This window comes from Nyctereutes procyonoides, unplaced genomic scaffold (genome assembly GCF_905146905.1).
Source record: "Nyctereutes procyonoides isolate TBG_1078 unplaced genomic scaffold, NYPRO_anot_genome, whole genome shotgun sequence".
Taxonomy (NCBI): Eukaryota; Metazoa; Chordata; class Mammalia; order Carnivora; family Canidae; genus Nyctereutes; species Nyctereutes procyonoides.
In genome coordinates this window covers 217,596-235,711 of record NW_026575146.1, presented here as the reverse complement: position 1 = coordinate 235,711, position 18,116 = coordinate 217,596, and the positions used below count along the sequence as shown (strand labels likewise).

Here is an 18,116-nt window from a genome sequence, read left to right as displayed (position 1 = left end):
CATTCTTAAAATACAATATTTTATCACATCAGACATACTACAAATATAAAAGGTAATGATTTCTTACCATTCCTTTGTTTATCGATTCTATTAGTAACAGGCATGTTAGTGGTGACAGTGGGTGGTGTAGTACTAGGAGAGTCTACAGTAGCTGGTAATAAAGATGAGAAAGATGTAATTTTGCAAGGGCCACATGACAGTTAATATGGATGAGCAATCTATAATTAATGAATGAAAATATATAGAGGAGGAATAGAAACCATTTCTTGCTACTAAATACAAAACAGACTCTAGGGTTACAATGCATAACATGAAGCAATGTTTTCTATGTGGCACATTAAGAATCACTTCATACAGCCTTTGGTGTCACACAAGACACCAAAGAGTGTCTTGCACACTCTTGCACAAGAGTTTAGACAAGAGTGTCTTGCATACTCTTTGCACAAGAGTTTGGAGCTGATGCCAAAGAATAGAAGGAAGAATGTTCAGATTCTACACCCATGTCTGCCATTTAACAGGCTGATGACCACAGAGTAAATTACTAAATCTTTCTAGAACTCAATTTCCTAAGTCTATAAAAAGGAAAGGTTCCATAAGGTAGTCTGTATTGCACCTATCAGTTTGAAAATTATCTAAACGAAGTCTTCTACTGAGACTAAAGAAGTAAAGTCTCAAAGGAAAATGTATTTCTCCTTGAGAAGATAAATGACAGAAAAACAAAAGAGAATGAAATGTTTATATAGAATATAAATGTATAGAATCATCTACAGATCCCAATAACTCTACTAAATGTTGATGGATAAAACGGATTTCATAAGGACAAACCTTAGAGGGGAGACATTTTCAAGGCATTATAGATATGATTCTAATACTATTAAAACTTTCAAAGATTAAACCTTTATGTAATGCTTTAATATCTTTCTAAGGGATTCTGGAAGAACTATATAGGTAGTAAAATAACTATACACACAATTTCCCTTTAGTTTTTCTTAGGAGTATGTTTGTATTAGATGACTGTTCATATGTACAATGATCATCTGTTATATATTTCAACTTACCTAAATTTAAAACATTTACACGACTATGTATTAAGTGATTAAGCGATTATGATTATGATTACCTTCTGGAAGTAAAATTCTTTGATTAAAATATGCATCCTTAACTAAAATAATTTTCAATTCTAAAGTAATATAAAATTCTTAAAAATGGGGATCCTTTTTGAAGTCTTTATTTTTTTAAATTCTGATCAATTATATTTATCTTAGTGCAAAAATACATCAATGAATTTAAACATGTTTTTGATCATTTAGGACATGGAGGCGGGGGGGAATGCTGGGCCTCTGATCTTTGACCCAAGGAATCAGTACTATAGGTACCTCAGCTTAAAAGAAAAAAAAAAACAATTTAAAAAACCCTTCAGATCTTGAGCTAGGCAAAATTAAGGTTTCTTTCTATTTTATTTATCTATTTTAGAACTATAGTGAGTTTGTGGAAATTATGTAATGACTTTATTTTCATAGATCATTCATCAGTAATAACAACAAGAAATAGTATCTCAAAAAAGAAGCAAACATAATGCCGAACTACATCTCTTCTCCCTGACTACTCCCATACTGGAATCACAGAAAAGAGCTTAGATTTCTATCTATTTAGAAGCACTTTTAACCCATCACTCTCAGGATATGATCCTTTTAATAAGAGATTCAGCTTTTTCAAAAGGCATTGTCATGATTCTTAATGTGGTACACAGAACATGTTACTTCATAAAGAAATATTTAATAGAATAAATGGATGAAAATGGGTCATAAGTAATTAGGAGGAGCAATGATAAAATTAAAGCAAAATATTTGTTATTATTTTAAAACTTATATGACTTTATATATTATTAGCATGCAACTATTTAGTACATTATATATAATTGGAATACTGGCCATAATATAGTTATTGTGTATTACAGTAATAAAATTACACTAATATTAGTTTAAATATAACTATTTTTATCTTAATACTTAAGTTACATTATGTACCATAAATTGCCTTATGCAGCTTAATTGAATAACTTAATTTTCCCCTTGTTTTTCACACATGAATGCTTTTTCAAAATATTGCATGACTATATTTATACTGGACCTTTGCAATAATCTTGAGAATAAAAAGAGGAAAAAAATGAAATAAATCCTTGTTTAATAGCATATAATCATTCACATTTAAGAGCCCAGTGCTTTATGGAAATATGGTCATCCAGTGTGTGAATGCATTCTTTCTCCACAGTGTATGTACTGTACACCCACACAACTAAAAAACATCCAGAAATTCTTCTGTTTTGCTGGTTTCTGGCTTCTCAAGAGAAAATTAAGATAATAATAAAAATAATTACAACCACATTATCCAAAATAGCAAGTAGGAAATGGACCCCAGAGGACGATGTTGGCTCCCTACCTTGGCAGAGTGTCCCCAAATCTGCACAGTTGGCTAGTTCTGCTGCCGGGAGTGGGATCAGGTAGGAACCTTGATCAAATAGAGGGATTATACAAGTTTGACTTATGATTTAGTGACATTGCCCCCAACCCCTATGAATCTTATGGTTGGTATAACAGGAGTGCCCCTAGATGAGTCCATCAATAATACTCCAACATCAAGAAAGTCTCTTAAGGTCTTTGTATCTTAATTTCCACAAATGAAAAATCAGGTTATTGAAATTTCCCTCAAAATCTTCAATCACTTTATTGGCTATCCACACATGAAAGGAAAAGAAAGGCTACTGCTCGTTAGAGTTTGTGTAAAAAGTCCAGGGCCTTTTCATAGGATAAATTATGAAGCTCTGGTAGAAATTCATATAAATAAAGTGATATAAACATCAAAGGTAAGTTTCAAAAGTGAACTTGGATATTACTAATATTCATAAAATGCATATTTTGGGTTCACAAGCACCAGCATATGCCATTTACAATTCCGGAAATATAATATGTTTCTGTGACTTCAGGTTGGTCTTTGTGTCTTTTTTTTTTTTTTTTTTTTTTTTACTGACTCATCCTCAGCAAGAAACAAGTTTAGAGCTGGTTTTCTAGTAGGAGTAATGGATTTTCTCTGTTCCAGTAAATCTCTGACAGTTAACAGACTTTTACCAACAGGTTGAGACTGAGGAAGATGGGTTCAACTTATCACAAAGCACCCACATTATGCATAAAGACAAGAGAATAAATACAAATATTTGTATACATGCACATACACAAATACATAGATTTAATTTTAAAAAGACATTTCCATAATAGTGATTCTATTCTAATGGTTAAACATTTTCCAAACTGTTCTGTGGGAACAGTACATGAAGGCAGAGCAGGTACGTGATCCAACAAAAGATGTCGTATTAGGTAATTGATGTGCATAAGCGGAAAGCATCCCAACAATTTAACAGAAGCTCATGAATCATGATTTCTTCATTCTCAACTACCTCAGGCACCTAGCCCAAGGAAGGAATCTTCAGAAAAGCCCAACTCTACAGGCAGGTCTGTGATGTGAACTGGCAAGACGCTCTCAACATAGTCATTTACATATTCATTCAACAAAAATGTAATCACTGTTTAGTGTGTGAGGCACATAGGCTAGAATAATACTCTAAGACAGTGTCAGTGCTCTCAGAGAGGCACAAATGGGAAACAGAGTCGCAGTTCTCTGAATGCGTTAAGTGGAAGTACTCAGTGGCTCAAAGGAGGGCATGACCAACAGCTTGATGAGAAGGAGGAAAAGAGAATCCATTACAAAAAAGGACGCCTGTGAATAATATCAGGAGTCACTATACTAATGTAGGGACAAGAAATTAGAAATGGAAATTACTAGCAGAGAGAATTACTGAAATACCAAGATGGCAGTGAAAAGTTCTGGGAACCTGGGTGACATGGCATCACTGGAGTACAGCACAGAAATGATCAGATATATAGGTAATGGATACCAGTGGAGGGCCTAATAGAATGTTGGCATCATGAATAATGGGACTCTGTCTTCCAATAACATATCCCACACACATAGCAGGTGGTTACTCAAGCTTTACCGAATAAATCTCTGGATGCATCATGAACGACTTCCTCTTTCTTAGAGGAAAAGGAAAATATGAAAGGAAACTAAGTGAGAAAATTGGATGTCTTGTATCCATCTTTTTCTTGCCATCCTCATTGTACTCATGATACCAAGTCTAAATTAATAATAGTTTTTATTCTTATTGTATATTCCCTCTTAGTTGGCTATGGAGCCTCAAAGATGGTTTCAAATTTTAAAGCATTTTTTTTATTTTTTATTTATTTATGATAGTCAGAGAGAGAGAGAGAGAGAGAGAGGCAGAGACATAGGCAGAGGGAGAAACAGGCTCCATGCACCGGGAGCCCGACGTGGGATTCAATCCCGGGTCTCCAGGATCGTGCCCCGGGCCAAAGGCAGGCACTAAACCGCTGCGCCACCCAGGGATCCCCCAGATGGTTTCAAATTTAAATCACTTAGAAAGAAAGAGAAGACTAGGGGATATTTTTCTGGTTTCTAACTTGAGAAACTGGTACATAATGATCTCATAAAAGGAAAGAAGAAATACTAAAGGAAAGCAAACTTAGGTAGGGTGGGATGAATGAGTCCAATAATGGGAACTGAGTGACATCTGGATCCATGGGCAGGCATACAGGTTTCTGTGAGAGGTCTAGCCAAGAAATAATGCCACAGGATCTATAGATGTGTCTGGGATCACTCAAGCTAGGGCAGAGATTAGATGGAACCATAGATATGCCTATATTTAAGTATCTTGTTTTTTTTAAGAGTTCTCAGAAGTAAAAATAGTTCTTAGAGAAGGTGGTTTTATAGAATTCAAGTGAAGGAAGTTTCACGGAAGGTGTGGCCATATCATGTACACCAGAAAGGTAAAGAATGATCAAAACCAAGAAGACTTTTAACTTGCATTGGAATTTGGGTAGTAACTGTACAGGAATTAGCTTCAGGAGTGTGGGAATGACGAACTCATGACCATCATTTGAGAAGTGAATACAAAAAGAGGAAGCCTGGCTATGAAAGAAAACAGAGACAGGGAGAATGACTTTGGAAGATTGAAAACTCAGACAAGTGTACTATGGAAAAAGGGCAGTTGAGGAGGTAGAAGTTGAGGCCTGCCTTGTCAGGACTGAGGTATAATTTTACCATCAATGTTTTCTGCCCATCATTCTTTCCCATCACTTATACCCACTTCTTGCAGAACCTTACTTCTTTGGTAGGTACTTATATTTTAGTGAGGAATTTCTGAAAACTAAAAAAAAAGGCTTTAAAACTCAACATGAGGAACTGTCAGCGACTGCAACATTAGGGAAAGAGAGAGAGAGAGAGACCCTTGGATGGAGTTCCTGTGCTTCTCAAATTACACACAGTGTTGGCAGTCAAAGGCTCCTTAGGCCACTTCTGACACTGATACAATATCTCTAGAAGACAAAAAGAGATAAGGAGATGGTGTGGGAAAGAAATTTCTAGACTAACTACACTTCCACTGCAGTAGATTAAGGAGCTCCGAGGTGGAAATGAGGAAAGAATCAGAAGAGTTATGATTTAGAGCAAAATATTTAACAATTTTCTTAACATTTCCTCAGTTTCACTGTATGGTAACAAGTATAAATTCCATTTTGTGACATCCTTGTCACAGGAAATTATAACATTCCTCAATATTTAAACCATCGGTTGCCTCTTTTTTGGTATTTACAGTTTAGCAAATTAATAGTTATAAATATTAAATAAACACTGTTTTATGATTCAATATAGCAATAGAAATTAAATCTGAACACTACATGGTATAAGTACAAGTGACATTTATTATTTCATTTTTTTAAGATTTTATTTATTTATTTATTTACTTACTTACCTTTTAGGGGTGAGGAGAGAAGCAGAGGGAGAGAAACATGCAGACTCTGCACTGAGTGTGGAGTCTAACATAAAGCTCGATCCCACGACCCTGAGATCAGGATCTGAGCAGAAATCAAGCCAGATATTTAACCAACAGAGCCACCTAGGTGCCCCACAAGTGAAAAATTTAATTGGAAGGAAATTATATTGATAAATGAAAGCTTTATAAATACACCAAATTCCATCGACAAAAACCATAAAATATAAAAAGTATATATACTAACTTTTTATTTCCACCCATTTCATATTTTCAGCATATCTGCAGTAAAAAAGTCATTCACACAATCAGTTTTCCTAGGTAGACATGTTTATGAACCAGACTGTTAAGGAAGAAGAGACAATTTTCTTTCCTGGATAATGATATAATTATTATCAAGGAATTACCTTCAGAATGTGACCTAAGTGTGTTCACTGATGTTTGTGGATACCACAGAGGTTTTTAAAGGTATTTGCTTAATATTTAACTGCAAAATTTAGAGGCAAATTTCCTTGAAAATCTAAGCACCAGGGATGCCTGGGTGGCTCAGCGGTTGAGCATCTGCCTTTGGCTGAGGTCATGATACTGGGATCAAGTTCCTCATTAGGCTCTCAGCAGGAAGCCTGCTTCTCTCTCTGCTTATGTCTCTGCCTCTCTCTCTGTGTCTTTCATGAACAAATAAGTAAAATCTTTTTTTCAAAAATGTAATCACCGAAAATAAACAGGTGATGAAAAGCTGCAAGCTGTTAATCTTTCTTCTCTATCTGTTGTTCTTCCAAAATCTTGCCACTGAGTCACTATTTACACAGGTTGTGTTAAAAAAAAGACTGATGTGTGGCCAATAACACATCTTACATTCTACAATAATGAGGAAAAAAATATTACTTTCCCCTCTTTGCAGTTATTACTAAATTGAACTTTATAATTTTTCATAAATATATTTAAAATATTATTATTTCTGGAAGCCATTTATGCTCATAAAGAGTTTGGATCACCTTCAAAGGATAAAGTCCTTTGTAAAGATAATTTTATCTTTATTATTTAAAAAATAATTCAGTTTATCCAAAAATACTACACTCAATATTTTTTAGGGATGAAAGGAAGGCGTCAACAATGAGTCACAATTTTATGGCTGTGAAGGACAGAAGTGTAACAATTGAAAAAGAAAGTGCAGGAATCTGTTGATGAAGCCTTGGTAATTAAGCACAAAACTTTGGAAATGAAAACAAAAGTCAGGACAAATCCAAAAATTTCTAGAAAAGAATAACATAAAGTTGTATATTTATGAATTGTATCTTATCTCTATATCCACAAATGGTTAATAAATGGAAGTGTTTAATAAATGCTTGTAAAATATATGTAGTTTGTTTGAACTTAGACCATTCACTGGGTTATACTGTACCACTCCTCAGGAAAGAGCAGTCATAAGGAAAATAAGTAAAACTGATATAGAAGGCACTGTTTGTTCTTTGTGAAAATTGATGGACATTAGCCAGTATCTAAACTTGAATCATAACACAGGCAAATACTTGCAGTTATAAATAGTCTATTAAGAAAATCGTCTATCCATGGAGGTCATAAAACTGAATATGTTTAACAAAATTATGTAAATAAAATATATTTAATAAAATAAAATTGAAAAATGAAAATTCTATGGAAAAGAATGATGCTATAAAATGAAAAAGAGCTACTGCTAAATAAAGCATTTCTTTCTGAAAAAGACTAACAAGATGATCTGTGTTTATTTTGATTTTTTTGATGATCTGTTAAAAAAAAAAAAAAAACCCTGCTGAAAATTTCTTAATTAAGGTATACTCCCGACCTAGGCTTAGAATAGTGTAGGATAACAAAACAGCCTAATTCTGAAATTTTTGAAACATTAATTAATAATATGTTGATTTTGGGATCCCTGGGTGGCTCAGTGGTTTAGCACCTGCCTTGAGTCCAGGGCGTGATCCTGGAGTCCCAGGATCAAGTCTCACATCGGGCTCCCTGCATGGAGCCTGCTTCTCCCTCTGCCTGTGTCTCTGCCTCTCTCTCTGTGTCTCTCATGAATAAATAAATAAAATTTAAAAAAATAATAATATGTTGATTTTATTAAGGCGGAAGATATTTACTATTTGAAACAAATGACAGGATGTTTTAATGTTAGATGTAATCAGTTCTGTTTTACCATCTTATTTTCATATTATAATTTACTCAAGCAATAGACCTTTGGAAAATCTGTTCATTCTTCCACAAGTTAAATCTGGAAGTAAAGGTCATATTTAACAGACACTGTCAGTCCAAAGGAATGTTAGGCATGAAATTCTATTTTCCCATTGGTTACTGTACCAATCATTAGTTTTTGGAAATTACTGTTACCATAAACAGCAAGCCAAAATGTTCCAGAAAAAAGGAAAGGTTAAAATGTTAATCAAGCAAACCTTTTTCATTTGTTGAAGTTCTGCTTAGCTAACAAGTTTAGATAGCATCTCTCTTACAGGTATTTCCTGCCAGTTAATAAGTGACTAGGGTTATTCAACTCCCAAAGCTGATGACTGAGCAGCAGAGAACACCCTCTCCCGTGATGACTCCTGAAACACAGCCCAGGATATCTGAATCCACGGAATGGGGTGTTTAGCGTCATTGTGGAATGTCAAGAAGACCTCTATAAAAATTAAAGGAATTCAAATACACGGACTCTGTGACTTGTGCTACTCTTTTAATGAAATCATTTTGAAACCTTACAGATGACTGAATCAGACAAGCATATGTTCAATGCATCTCAATAATCTTAAACCTTGGGGAAGGAGTGTTAAAGACAGTGTTAAAAAAAATGTGAGGATATCCAGATAATAAAGCCTGGGGAAGGGGGAGAGGAGATGGGCGTGTCTGTGCACCCACTGCCTTAGCCACTTTTTTTTTTAATTTTCATTTTTTTTTTGCCCTATATTAAGTGAAGGGACTGGCCTAAGTTGGGATTCCCAAGCAGAAATGCCTATTGGGGGGAAATCGGGGGGTGCATGGATGGTTCAGTTGGTGAAGCATCTGCCTTCAGCTTGGGTCATGAAACCCCATGATCTCAGGGTCCTGGGATCAAGCCCCACATCAAGTCCTACTCTATAAGGAACTTTCTTCTCCCTCTCCTGCTCCCCCTGCTTGTGCTGTCAAATAAATAAAATTTAAAAAAAAAAAAAAGCCTCATGGGGCCAGAAGGCAATCTAAAGATGAGAGGGGGGGCTGGTGGAGGAAGAATACAAAGAATGGTAAGGGCTGAGGAGCACCCTCATCCCAAAGAGCAGACACCACCTAGCTCCAGCTGTGCTGGCCTGACAGCACTGGCCCAGGCTTAGTTTATTGTTTGCCAGAAAATCCAAACATTTATTTTTACTTGAAATCTATTTTTTTTAATGTTTCAAATAAATCATTTAAAAGCATTGTGTGGAACAAATATAAATAAATGAGAACAGAGAAATGCTGCCACCATCATCAATGTCTGAGGGCTGAATGAGTTCACAAGTGGCTGGTTCACTCCCTCTGGCCCAGGAGCTCTAGTAGGTCTTTTCCAGTGTTGTCCAAAGTGTGTGCTTCAGAATGTTGGACCTCATGATTTTTTGGACTCATCTCAGGGAATTGGCACATTTTCTCTTAAAGGGCCAGATGGTAAAAATTTTAGGATGGTGGGCCAACTTAGAGTCTCCCACAATCACCAACCCTGCCCCTGTAGCACAGAGGCAGCTATAGACAATACAAAACCTCCTAAATATGGCTGTGTTGCAATAGAACTTTATTCACAAAAATAGGTGGCCTGCAGTAGGACTTCCTAGTTTGCCAACCACCTGGGTCTAGAGGATTTCTTAGAGAAGTTCAGGAATCCATGTATATCCCTCACATTTTATATTAATGTATCCAAGAAGCAATGCAGGAAAGAAATCTTACTAATTTTGTTTAAAACAAATATAATGTTTATGCTCTAGAAAGCTAGTGTTTTCCCACAGATCACTCCTGGGCCTTCATACTCCTCATCTAGGCAAGAATTAGCTACTCTAGTACATATCATCTTTTAGTCCTGCATATTCTAAAAGACAGTCTAATTTATACTTGTAAGAGACACAGCTCTAAAATTAAACTTCCTGGGTTCACTTCCTGGCTTGGCCACTTACTAAGTGACGCAGGGGAAGTTACTTAATTTCTTTGTGCCTTGGATTTCTCATCTGCAAAATGGGGTTTATAATAAAACCCTCATCACAAGATTTATGTTTGTAGAAAAGAGTTAATATGTGTAAAGGCTTAAAACAGTACCTAGAAAATACATATCAAATATTCAAGTTAAGTATATAATTTAAGTGTTAGCAATTATTAATACATCTAGCCAATTTTTTTTGGTTGGCATAGTCCTCAAATATTGCCCCACAGAAAGGCAACTATTAAGTGATCTATATTATGACTTTTTAATAATAGCCAAGGATATGGTGAAAACAGGCTGCTGGGATAAAGATAATCACCCTGGACATAGGAAAAATATCTCTGCCCCCTCACTGCTCACCATCCCACACCAAACACGCACACCTGATATCTTCTCAATTTTCTCACTGAGTGAAAGACTTCTCAGGGGTCCCCGACCACCCTCTGTAGCTAGTCAAACAGAGAGGATGCCGGGAACACCACTGGCTCTTACAAAGTCCTCCAGTCTTCTTCTGGAACATGGCTGTGGTTTACCCTCTGTCCAACAACCCACAAGGAAATACCTCTCAAATGGCATCACTTAATAGCCTCCCACCATTTACAGGAGCACCATGAACCACAAGGAGGGATGGGTGAATTACAATGACAGTTATGTGACAAGAGTTCCCCAGAGCAGTAGGACACACACAGGTCAGAGAAACAGGAGAGGTGGTCTCATGTCTTCAAAGGGATCCTACTCTGCTCAAAGGATTGGGAATGAATTTCTGATAAAATATCCCCCACAGTCACATAAGAATTACTTTTTAGCATCAGACCCCTTCTTTCCTCTTTTAATGAAAGTTATGTCCGTGACTGAAAAGTATATATTATCAGCACTTTAGATTTAGTCATGACATTCAAAAGTGACAATGAAACTTCTCCTTTAGGATTTTCATCAGTCCTATAATAAAGACTTCCACAATTAACTTATATACATAGAGAATGCTTGATAGAAGTCTATTTTAATATAATGTAGTTATATAAAATTATTTTCCTATGTATTTGGCATTTAGCTACTTCCAGTAATGTCAATTTAAAGTCTCTCAAAGGGGCACCTGGGTGGATTAGTCAGTTAAGCCTCTGCCTTCGGTTCAGGTCATGATCTCAGAATCCTGGGATTAAGCCCGACATCAGGCTCCCTGCTCAGTGGGGAGCCTGCTTCCCCCTCTCCTATGACAACTGATCATTTTCAGAGAAAGAAGTTCAAAAAAAAAAATGGATAATTCCTGATTATCAAAGCTTTTTCCATAAAATGGAAAAAGCTTTGATATTTTATCTTGGCTGAGTAAATACCATTCTTTAAGTGGTGTTTATTTAAATAACATAATGGAAATTTCATAAAGATCAACTTTTTATTGTATCATCTTTGTGATTAAAAACAGTAACTTGTTAATTTCTTTTGTTACTCTGGTAGTAACATTTCTATTTGAGGCATGACAGTTACAACTTGATATGTCAGTGATAAACTGGGTGACATTTTATGACATCAGGAAAACTTTAAAATGGTAGAACCAAAAGCTTTAATTGAATAAACAAGGCTTGTAATCAAATGTATATACTCTGTATGGCTGAACATATAACATTTTAAAAATTAAAAAGCTCACTAACAACTATATATACATGTATGTGTGTTTGATTTCTTGTTGACCAACATTCATAGAATAATGCTCTTTAAAAAGGGGGGCAGGTAATATGGCCAGACTTACCACAGCTTAGGTTGCTTTCTGCTTTCAGAGCTAGCGTGGGGATATTCCAGAAGTCATTCTGCCAGTCAACCACATTCCCTTTCACATTACAGCTGAGGTTGGAGAGGATTTTGGAATTCATGGTAAAATTCCAAAGTCGAAAGTTATAAATGTCCCCTTTTAGGGAGGCAATTTCATTGTGACTGGAGCCTAACAACAATTTTCCATTTCTAGGAATAACTTTACTGATGGTAGACTCGCATGGAACTGCTTCATAGTTTCTTTTGAAATTTACACCAACATAACCCAGAGAATTATTCCAAATAATGCAGAGCTGCTCAAAGCTTTCTGTGAAAATGTCTTCTTTATCCTTCACAGGTAACACACTGTTCAGGAAGCATTTTGAACCAGAAATAGAAATAAAGTAGCCATTCCTGGTCTTTCCAAAACTAAGTAACTGTGTGAAGGAGGCATTGGAGTAGGAGAAAGCTATCCATTCATGGTCTTCCTTGCCAATTTTGGTTGCTTCAAAACAGAGAGTGAAAGCGCTGAGCTCTGGAATAGAGACACTTTTGGCAATAGATATCTGGTAACTATCTTGTGTCTGGGGTAAAATGACCTTCTGGTTCCTTAAGGACACAGCAACTAGGACAAAACATAGTAACAGATAAAAATATATTAATTTCAAACATGAACTAATGAGATGCAAAACATCTGATATGCCCATTCCCACCCCACCGCTCTGGACTGACTTTTGCCCCTCCTTTTATGACTCTCCATTACCTTGTACCAATAATAATAACAATATGGATCCCACCCATATTAAGTCTAATCATGGTGGGATCCCACACCAAAACTTCTGAGGTATACCCAACCAAGTTGGTAAGTATCTTTTTTAAATCCCTGAACTGAAACAACAACAACCCAAAACCCAAATTAAGGAAACTATTATTTCAAGAAAGCTCTGTTTGTACACTTTTTCCAGAAATATGCTATTTTTCAAAATATATTTCTAAACATAATAGCTAATAGTTCTTTTTTCATTAATAATTGCCTTTTACTCTTCCTAAACACTCCTATGCTACCCCATATCCTATTCATTTTCCCAACCACCAGGCTATTTGAGGAACAAAGGTGAAAATAATCCTATGAAAGAGAGCCACTCTGATAAAAATAAAATAAAAATGAAATTTTAAACTATATTTCCTTTACCGCGGAGCATCTGAGCTCCTTTGTGAGGGATAGCAAGGAGCAGAGGTAAAAGGAGCAGACAATGCAACTTCCTATCCTAGCTCTTCCACAAAATGCAGCGTGACCTTGGGGACATTACTTTACCACTCTCCATAAAATGAAGGACAATGACACCGATTACATAGGCGGTCAATAGGAATTAAATTAACACCTTGGAAAGCTCTAGAACAGTGCCTGCTATAGTCAATGTACAGCTAGGATTACTAACATTACCGATTACTAACATTACTGATTACTAATACAGATTATTATCATCTGCATAATGTAGTCAAAATAAAATGAATTAGCCCAGTCTTTCTGTGACATATGTGAAATTAGTAAATAATACAATGGATTTAACCCTATGTTAATATAATAGACACTGTGAAACAGGTACTGATTGAGAGAGAAGCAGCTCTCCTCAAAAATTCTGTTTAATGCTGGCTTCATAGGAATGCTAGTTTGAATATATTTTAATATATATCAAGAATAGGTCTATGGTATAAAAACATCATTTTAATATAAATATTCTAGTTAAAAATCCATGATGAGGGATCCCTGGGTGGCTCAGTGGTTTAGCGCCTGCCTTCGGCCCAGGCATGATCCTGGAGACCCCGGGATCGAGTCCCGCATCAGGCTCCCAGCATGGAGACGGCTTCTCCTTCTGCTTCTCCCTCTGCCTCTCATGAATAAACAAATAATATCTTAAAAAAAAAAATCCGTGATGGAGTTTAACAGAATCATGGATTTTAGTCTACTTTTTAAATATAAAGGACCTTACAGGTCTATTTACCCAAAGGAATATTTATGTAATAGGAAGCCAGTATTCAACATGTGTTATAAAAGGGTAGAAAGGAAATATGTCCATCAACATTTTATTAGTGGTTATGGCTAGGTTATGATATATGGGCAATTCTCATTTGCTTCTTTTTTATTTTCAAATTTCCTATAATATTTTACAATTTCTAAAACACTATTAAAAATTAAAACACAATATCAATTAACCACACATATACTTAATGTCAGTCACTAATAGTAAATGACTCTGCCACCAAAAACACAATTTATAGTAATGAGGGTCATTTTCCTAATGGTGCCTTTCTTTATTCTTACTTTCAGAAATGACATCCATTTAAGAAGCTAGTCTTAAAGCTTGAATTTTCCTTAAGCAAAGAGAGGTTTTAGAGAGATCGAGATTATTCAAATATTATAATATGCCAGAATCTGGGAACTATGCTTGATAGAAATATTTTTTTCCTTTCATTAGTCATTTCTAAGGGGCTTTCCTCAGGCTATGTTGTTTATTAGCTTAAGTTATAAATAGATCTTTTTATTTTAATTTATATGCTAATATTTTATATTTGTCCCCTAGCATAGTTCCTTAAAAGGGCAACATCTTAAAAGTCTAAAATAAAATGATTTCTGAATAGGAATGTTTTAAATGTTCAGTGAAGAGCTGTTAAAATTACAGCTTTTAATTATTAGCTGTGGAATATCTACAATCTGTTCCAAGCAGCCTTTAAATATTCTACATATAAACAATATAAAAAATTCAGTTCTACTGTAACCAGATTTTGGATCTGTTAACTATATATTGCTAATGAGAATCTTCAGAGAATATTAACAGATTCGTGCCCTTAAATTCTAATCCTAATCATTCACATTCACATAAAAGAGCATAACTCTGTCTTCTGGTCCTTGTGTTTATTGTAGAACATGTTAAATGAAAGCAGAAGGTTGGCACCGCCTTTGGTTTACATACCTCTGATGTAGCTGGCATTGAAACCTTTCTTCTGGATGCTAAAGTCACTTGAAAAGGACACATGCATCTCATTCGCACTTGAGTTAAATGATAGGCCTTTGGCAGTTGCTCCACAAAATTTAGTCTGGCTCTCTCCATTATCAAGGGATAATGAGTCATAAATGCAATTGGGAGCTTCTTCAATGTCGAAATCATTAAACGTTATCTGAATGATATAGCCGGTGGGGGCTCGCAGGGTCCACAAGCAAGCCTGGCTGTTAGGGTAGTCGTTAGGGTAGCACGGAGAAGTAAATGTCCCAGAAGGGTTGGATAGGACAACTCTGCAGTTGGCACATCCCCACACTGTTGGCCAGACAAAAGAGAGACAGAGAAAAGGGTGGGGATCAGAGGCATATGATAAACCAAGAATACCACACACTGGGGACAAACAATAAGCATTTTAAAATACCAAAATATCATCATTAAAAAAAAAGGAGAATGAAACCCATCTCAAGGAGCAAAGGAAAAAGTAACAGAGAAACAAAGAGTAAAAGAAAAAGAAAAGTTTAGAGCAATGATTCTTAAACTTGAGGGTCACAGATTCTAAGAATCAGATAAAAGTTACAGTAAAACACATAGAAGTCACTACACTCAGTTTTCTATTTTAGGGAGTACATGAGGCCACAGGAGGTAACAATGGATTTCCCAAAGGTTCACTGGCTCGGGGTTAAGAATCTCTACTTTAGCGAGTAACTGAACTGGGGGTAAGGGAGTTAGAGAAGCATAAAAGTAGAGGTCAGTATTACAATCATGGATATAAAGGAAGATAAATACTTAGGAATTAAATGTTTAAAGAGAAAGTTACCAATACAAAATAAATAAATAATCAAATAAGTTGTCCTCTGGCAGACTTTTTTTTTTCCCTAACATTCAAATAAATAGCATCACCTTGCATGTATGGAATATTTATAGTTTAAAAATACTTTCACCTATTTCATTTGTTCATTACAGTTGTTACATACATACTTGTGTGATTAGCTCATTCACTCATTCATTCATTCATTCCGGTGACTATTCATTGAGTACCTTTCATAAACCAGGCACTATTCTAAACACTAAAAATAATTCTAATACATATTAATCAGCAAGAAAGACAAAGTCTATTCTGAATGATTCTTACACTTGGTTTTGGACTCAAAGATAAACAAATAATATAATGGCAGATGGTAACAAGAGGCAGGAAGAAAAGTAAAGCAATCAATTATTTCTCAATTATAGCTATCCAGGGCCTGGTTACCAACTGGAATGAGAAACCAAGGTCTACTATCTTTCTATCTAGTGGCACTTTTGCAATTAATATTCATGTCTCTTTTAAGTATTTGTATAAATGGAAGCAGTAATTTCATTTATTCAACATTCTGGATAAATAAACTGCCAAAAAACTGACACATAAGGCCTAAAACAATAAAATACTTTAACTCTGTTAATGGAAATCACTCTGAAAGTATCATGTTCCTTCCTCTTTTACCAGGTTGAGTTGAATAAATATGCACTAACTTTTCTTGAACATGGTAGTTACCATAAATACTACTTATTTTTCTATGATATAGTGATATATGCAAGGAACTTACTGGGTATGTTACACTGCTCAGGTTAGGTTTTTCTTTTTTCTTTCCCCTGTGGCTACCTCGGTTATGCACTATATCCCTGACAACTCTGCTCCCCATCAATTCTTTGTAACTTGCCCTCCCTCTGTTCTTCCTCCCTGTGCCCGCAATGTGTTGTATAGGGCTGAAGATAGAGAGGGGAAAACAAATTATGATCACCACGTGTTAGCCAAACACCTTCTCTCATCCATCCCTGGAGTACCACATTCCTCTTCTTTGTTGTTTTCATCAGAGCAGTTATGTTACTTCCACTTGTGACATTATTTGCTTATTGTCTGTCTGTTCCCACTGTTCTCAGAATACAAAAAGTAAAAAATGTACTGTTCTATTCACCATCTTACTCCTCAGGACCTCACAGCATCCCTGGTACATGGAAAACTTCCAATAAAATTTTTTTAAATTTATGAATAAATGAATAGCTTAAATCCTATCTCCATTAAGTACAGTATATGAAACTAAGCCAAACAAAGTCTAAGTCAGAAAAAGATAGTGCATGAGCTCTGGAATGTCCCTTTGGGTGGCATTTTGGGGCTCTTTCTTCCAATTATTCACTCATAGTCTAAGACGGAGAACACCAGGCCTGACACTTACAAGTAATCCTAGTAAATTAACAATAATGTATCCAGTAAAAGGTACTGATTGTTAAAAAAGAAAAACAGGATACCATCTCTGTGTCATCACAATGTGCATGAAGCACCATTATTTTTCCATCTGCCACATTCAAAACACAATATACATGACTTCCTTCATCCTGATATATATATATATATTTTTTTTTTCCCAAACTCTTCTCTAAGAGCTGAATAAAAAGTACAGGCAAGTTCAACCTGAGCACATAGACTCTAATATTGAACAAGTTAATGTCTCTGTGCCTCAATTTCACTACCTTCACACTGGTGGCAATAGAAGCATCCACCTCCCAAGATTATTGAGAGGGTTAGATAGGTTAATATTGGAAAGTCCTGGGAGCCACACCATTTGAGTGTTGGATTTTTATTACTCATTAGTATAACACAAAATCTGTGCATCAATAATTTAAGAGAGAAAAAATATAGCATCCCATTTTAATAGAATCCTATTTTTCCCTTAGGTACTCATTGGGATGAAATAGCTAAAGGGAAGGCACCGATAATATTCATTTAAAAACCAGTTAAAGTATTCCTGGGGTGCCTCCGTTGGTTCAGTGTCTGCCTTCATCTCAGGTCATGATCCCAGGGTTTAGGGATCAAGCCCAGAGTTGAGTTAAGGCCCTTGCTTGGCAGGGAGTCTGCTTCTCCCTCTTCCTCTGCCTCCATTGCTCCCCCTACTTCATTTTACCAAATAGATAAATTAAATCTTAGACAAAGTAAAATAAAAACAGATTAAAGCACTCTTCTATGATTCTCATCTACAGTCACTAGACAGCAGTTAGAGATAGTGCTACTAAACAGCAATTACCTTAGTTGGGTGAAAAATCAATTAAACAAGGCACAGTATCATCATGTTCATTGTATTTTATAGATAACTTCACAGTAAAGGGCTTTTACATATATTATCTCATTTGACATCATAATAACCATGGGAATTAGTAGTTCTATCTTCAGATGAAACTAACAAGGCTGGGATCCCTGGGTGGCACAGCAGTTTGGCGCCTGCCTTTGGCCCAGGGCGCGATCCTGGAGACCCGGGATCGAATCCCACATCGGGCT

General features: G+C 35.8%; 1 protein-coding gene across 7 annotated transcripts in view; it reads right to left on the bottom strand.

Annotated features, from left to right (window-relative positions):
- ADGRG6 (adhesion G protein-coupled receptor G6) overlaps positions 1-18,116 on the bottom strand; it is a 137,357-nt gene that overhangs the window by 55,935 nt on the left and 63,306 nt on the right. For 5 of the 7 annotated variants that reach the window (XM_055311103.1, XM_055311101.1, XM_055311100.1 and 2 more), the window contains exons 3-6: positions 14,783-15,124; positions 11,812-12,435; positions 2,440-2,508; positions 68-151 (exon numbers count right to left, since the gene is read on the bottom strand). In XM_055311103.1, the coding sequence (XP_055167078.1) occupies positions 68-151; positions 2,440-2,508; positions 11,812-12,435; positions 14,783-15,124 (1,119 nt within the window). The remainder of the gene's footprint in view (positions 1-67; positions 152-2,439; positions 2,509-11,811; positions 12,436-14,782; positions 15,125-18,116) is intronic. The other 2 variants (XM_055311104.1, XM_055311107.1) reach the window with 1 other exon arrangement.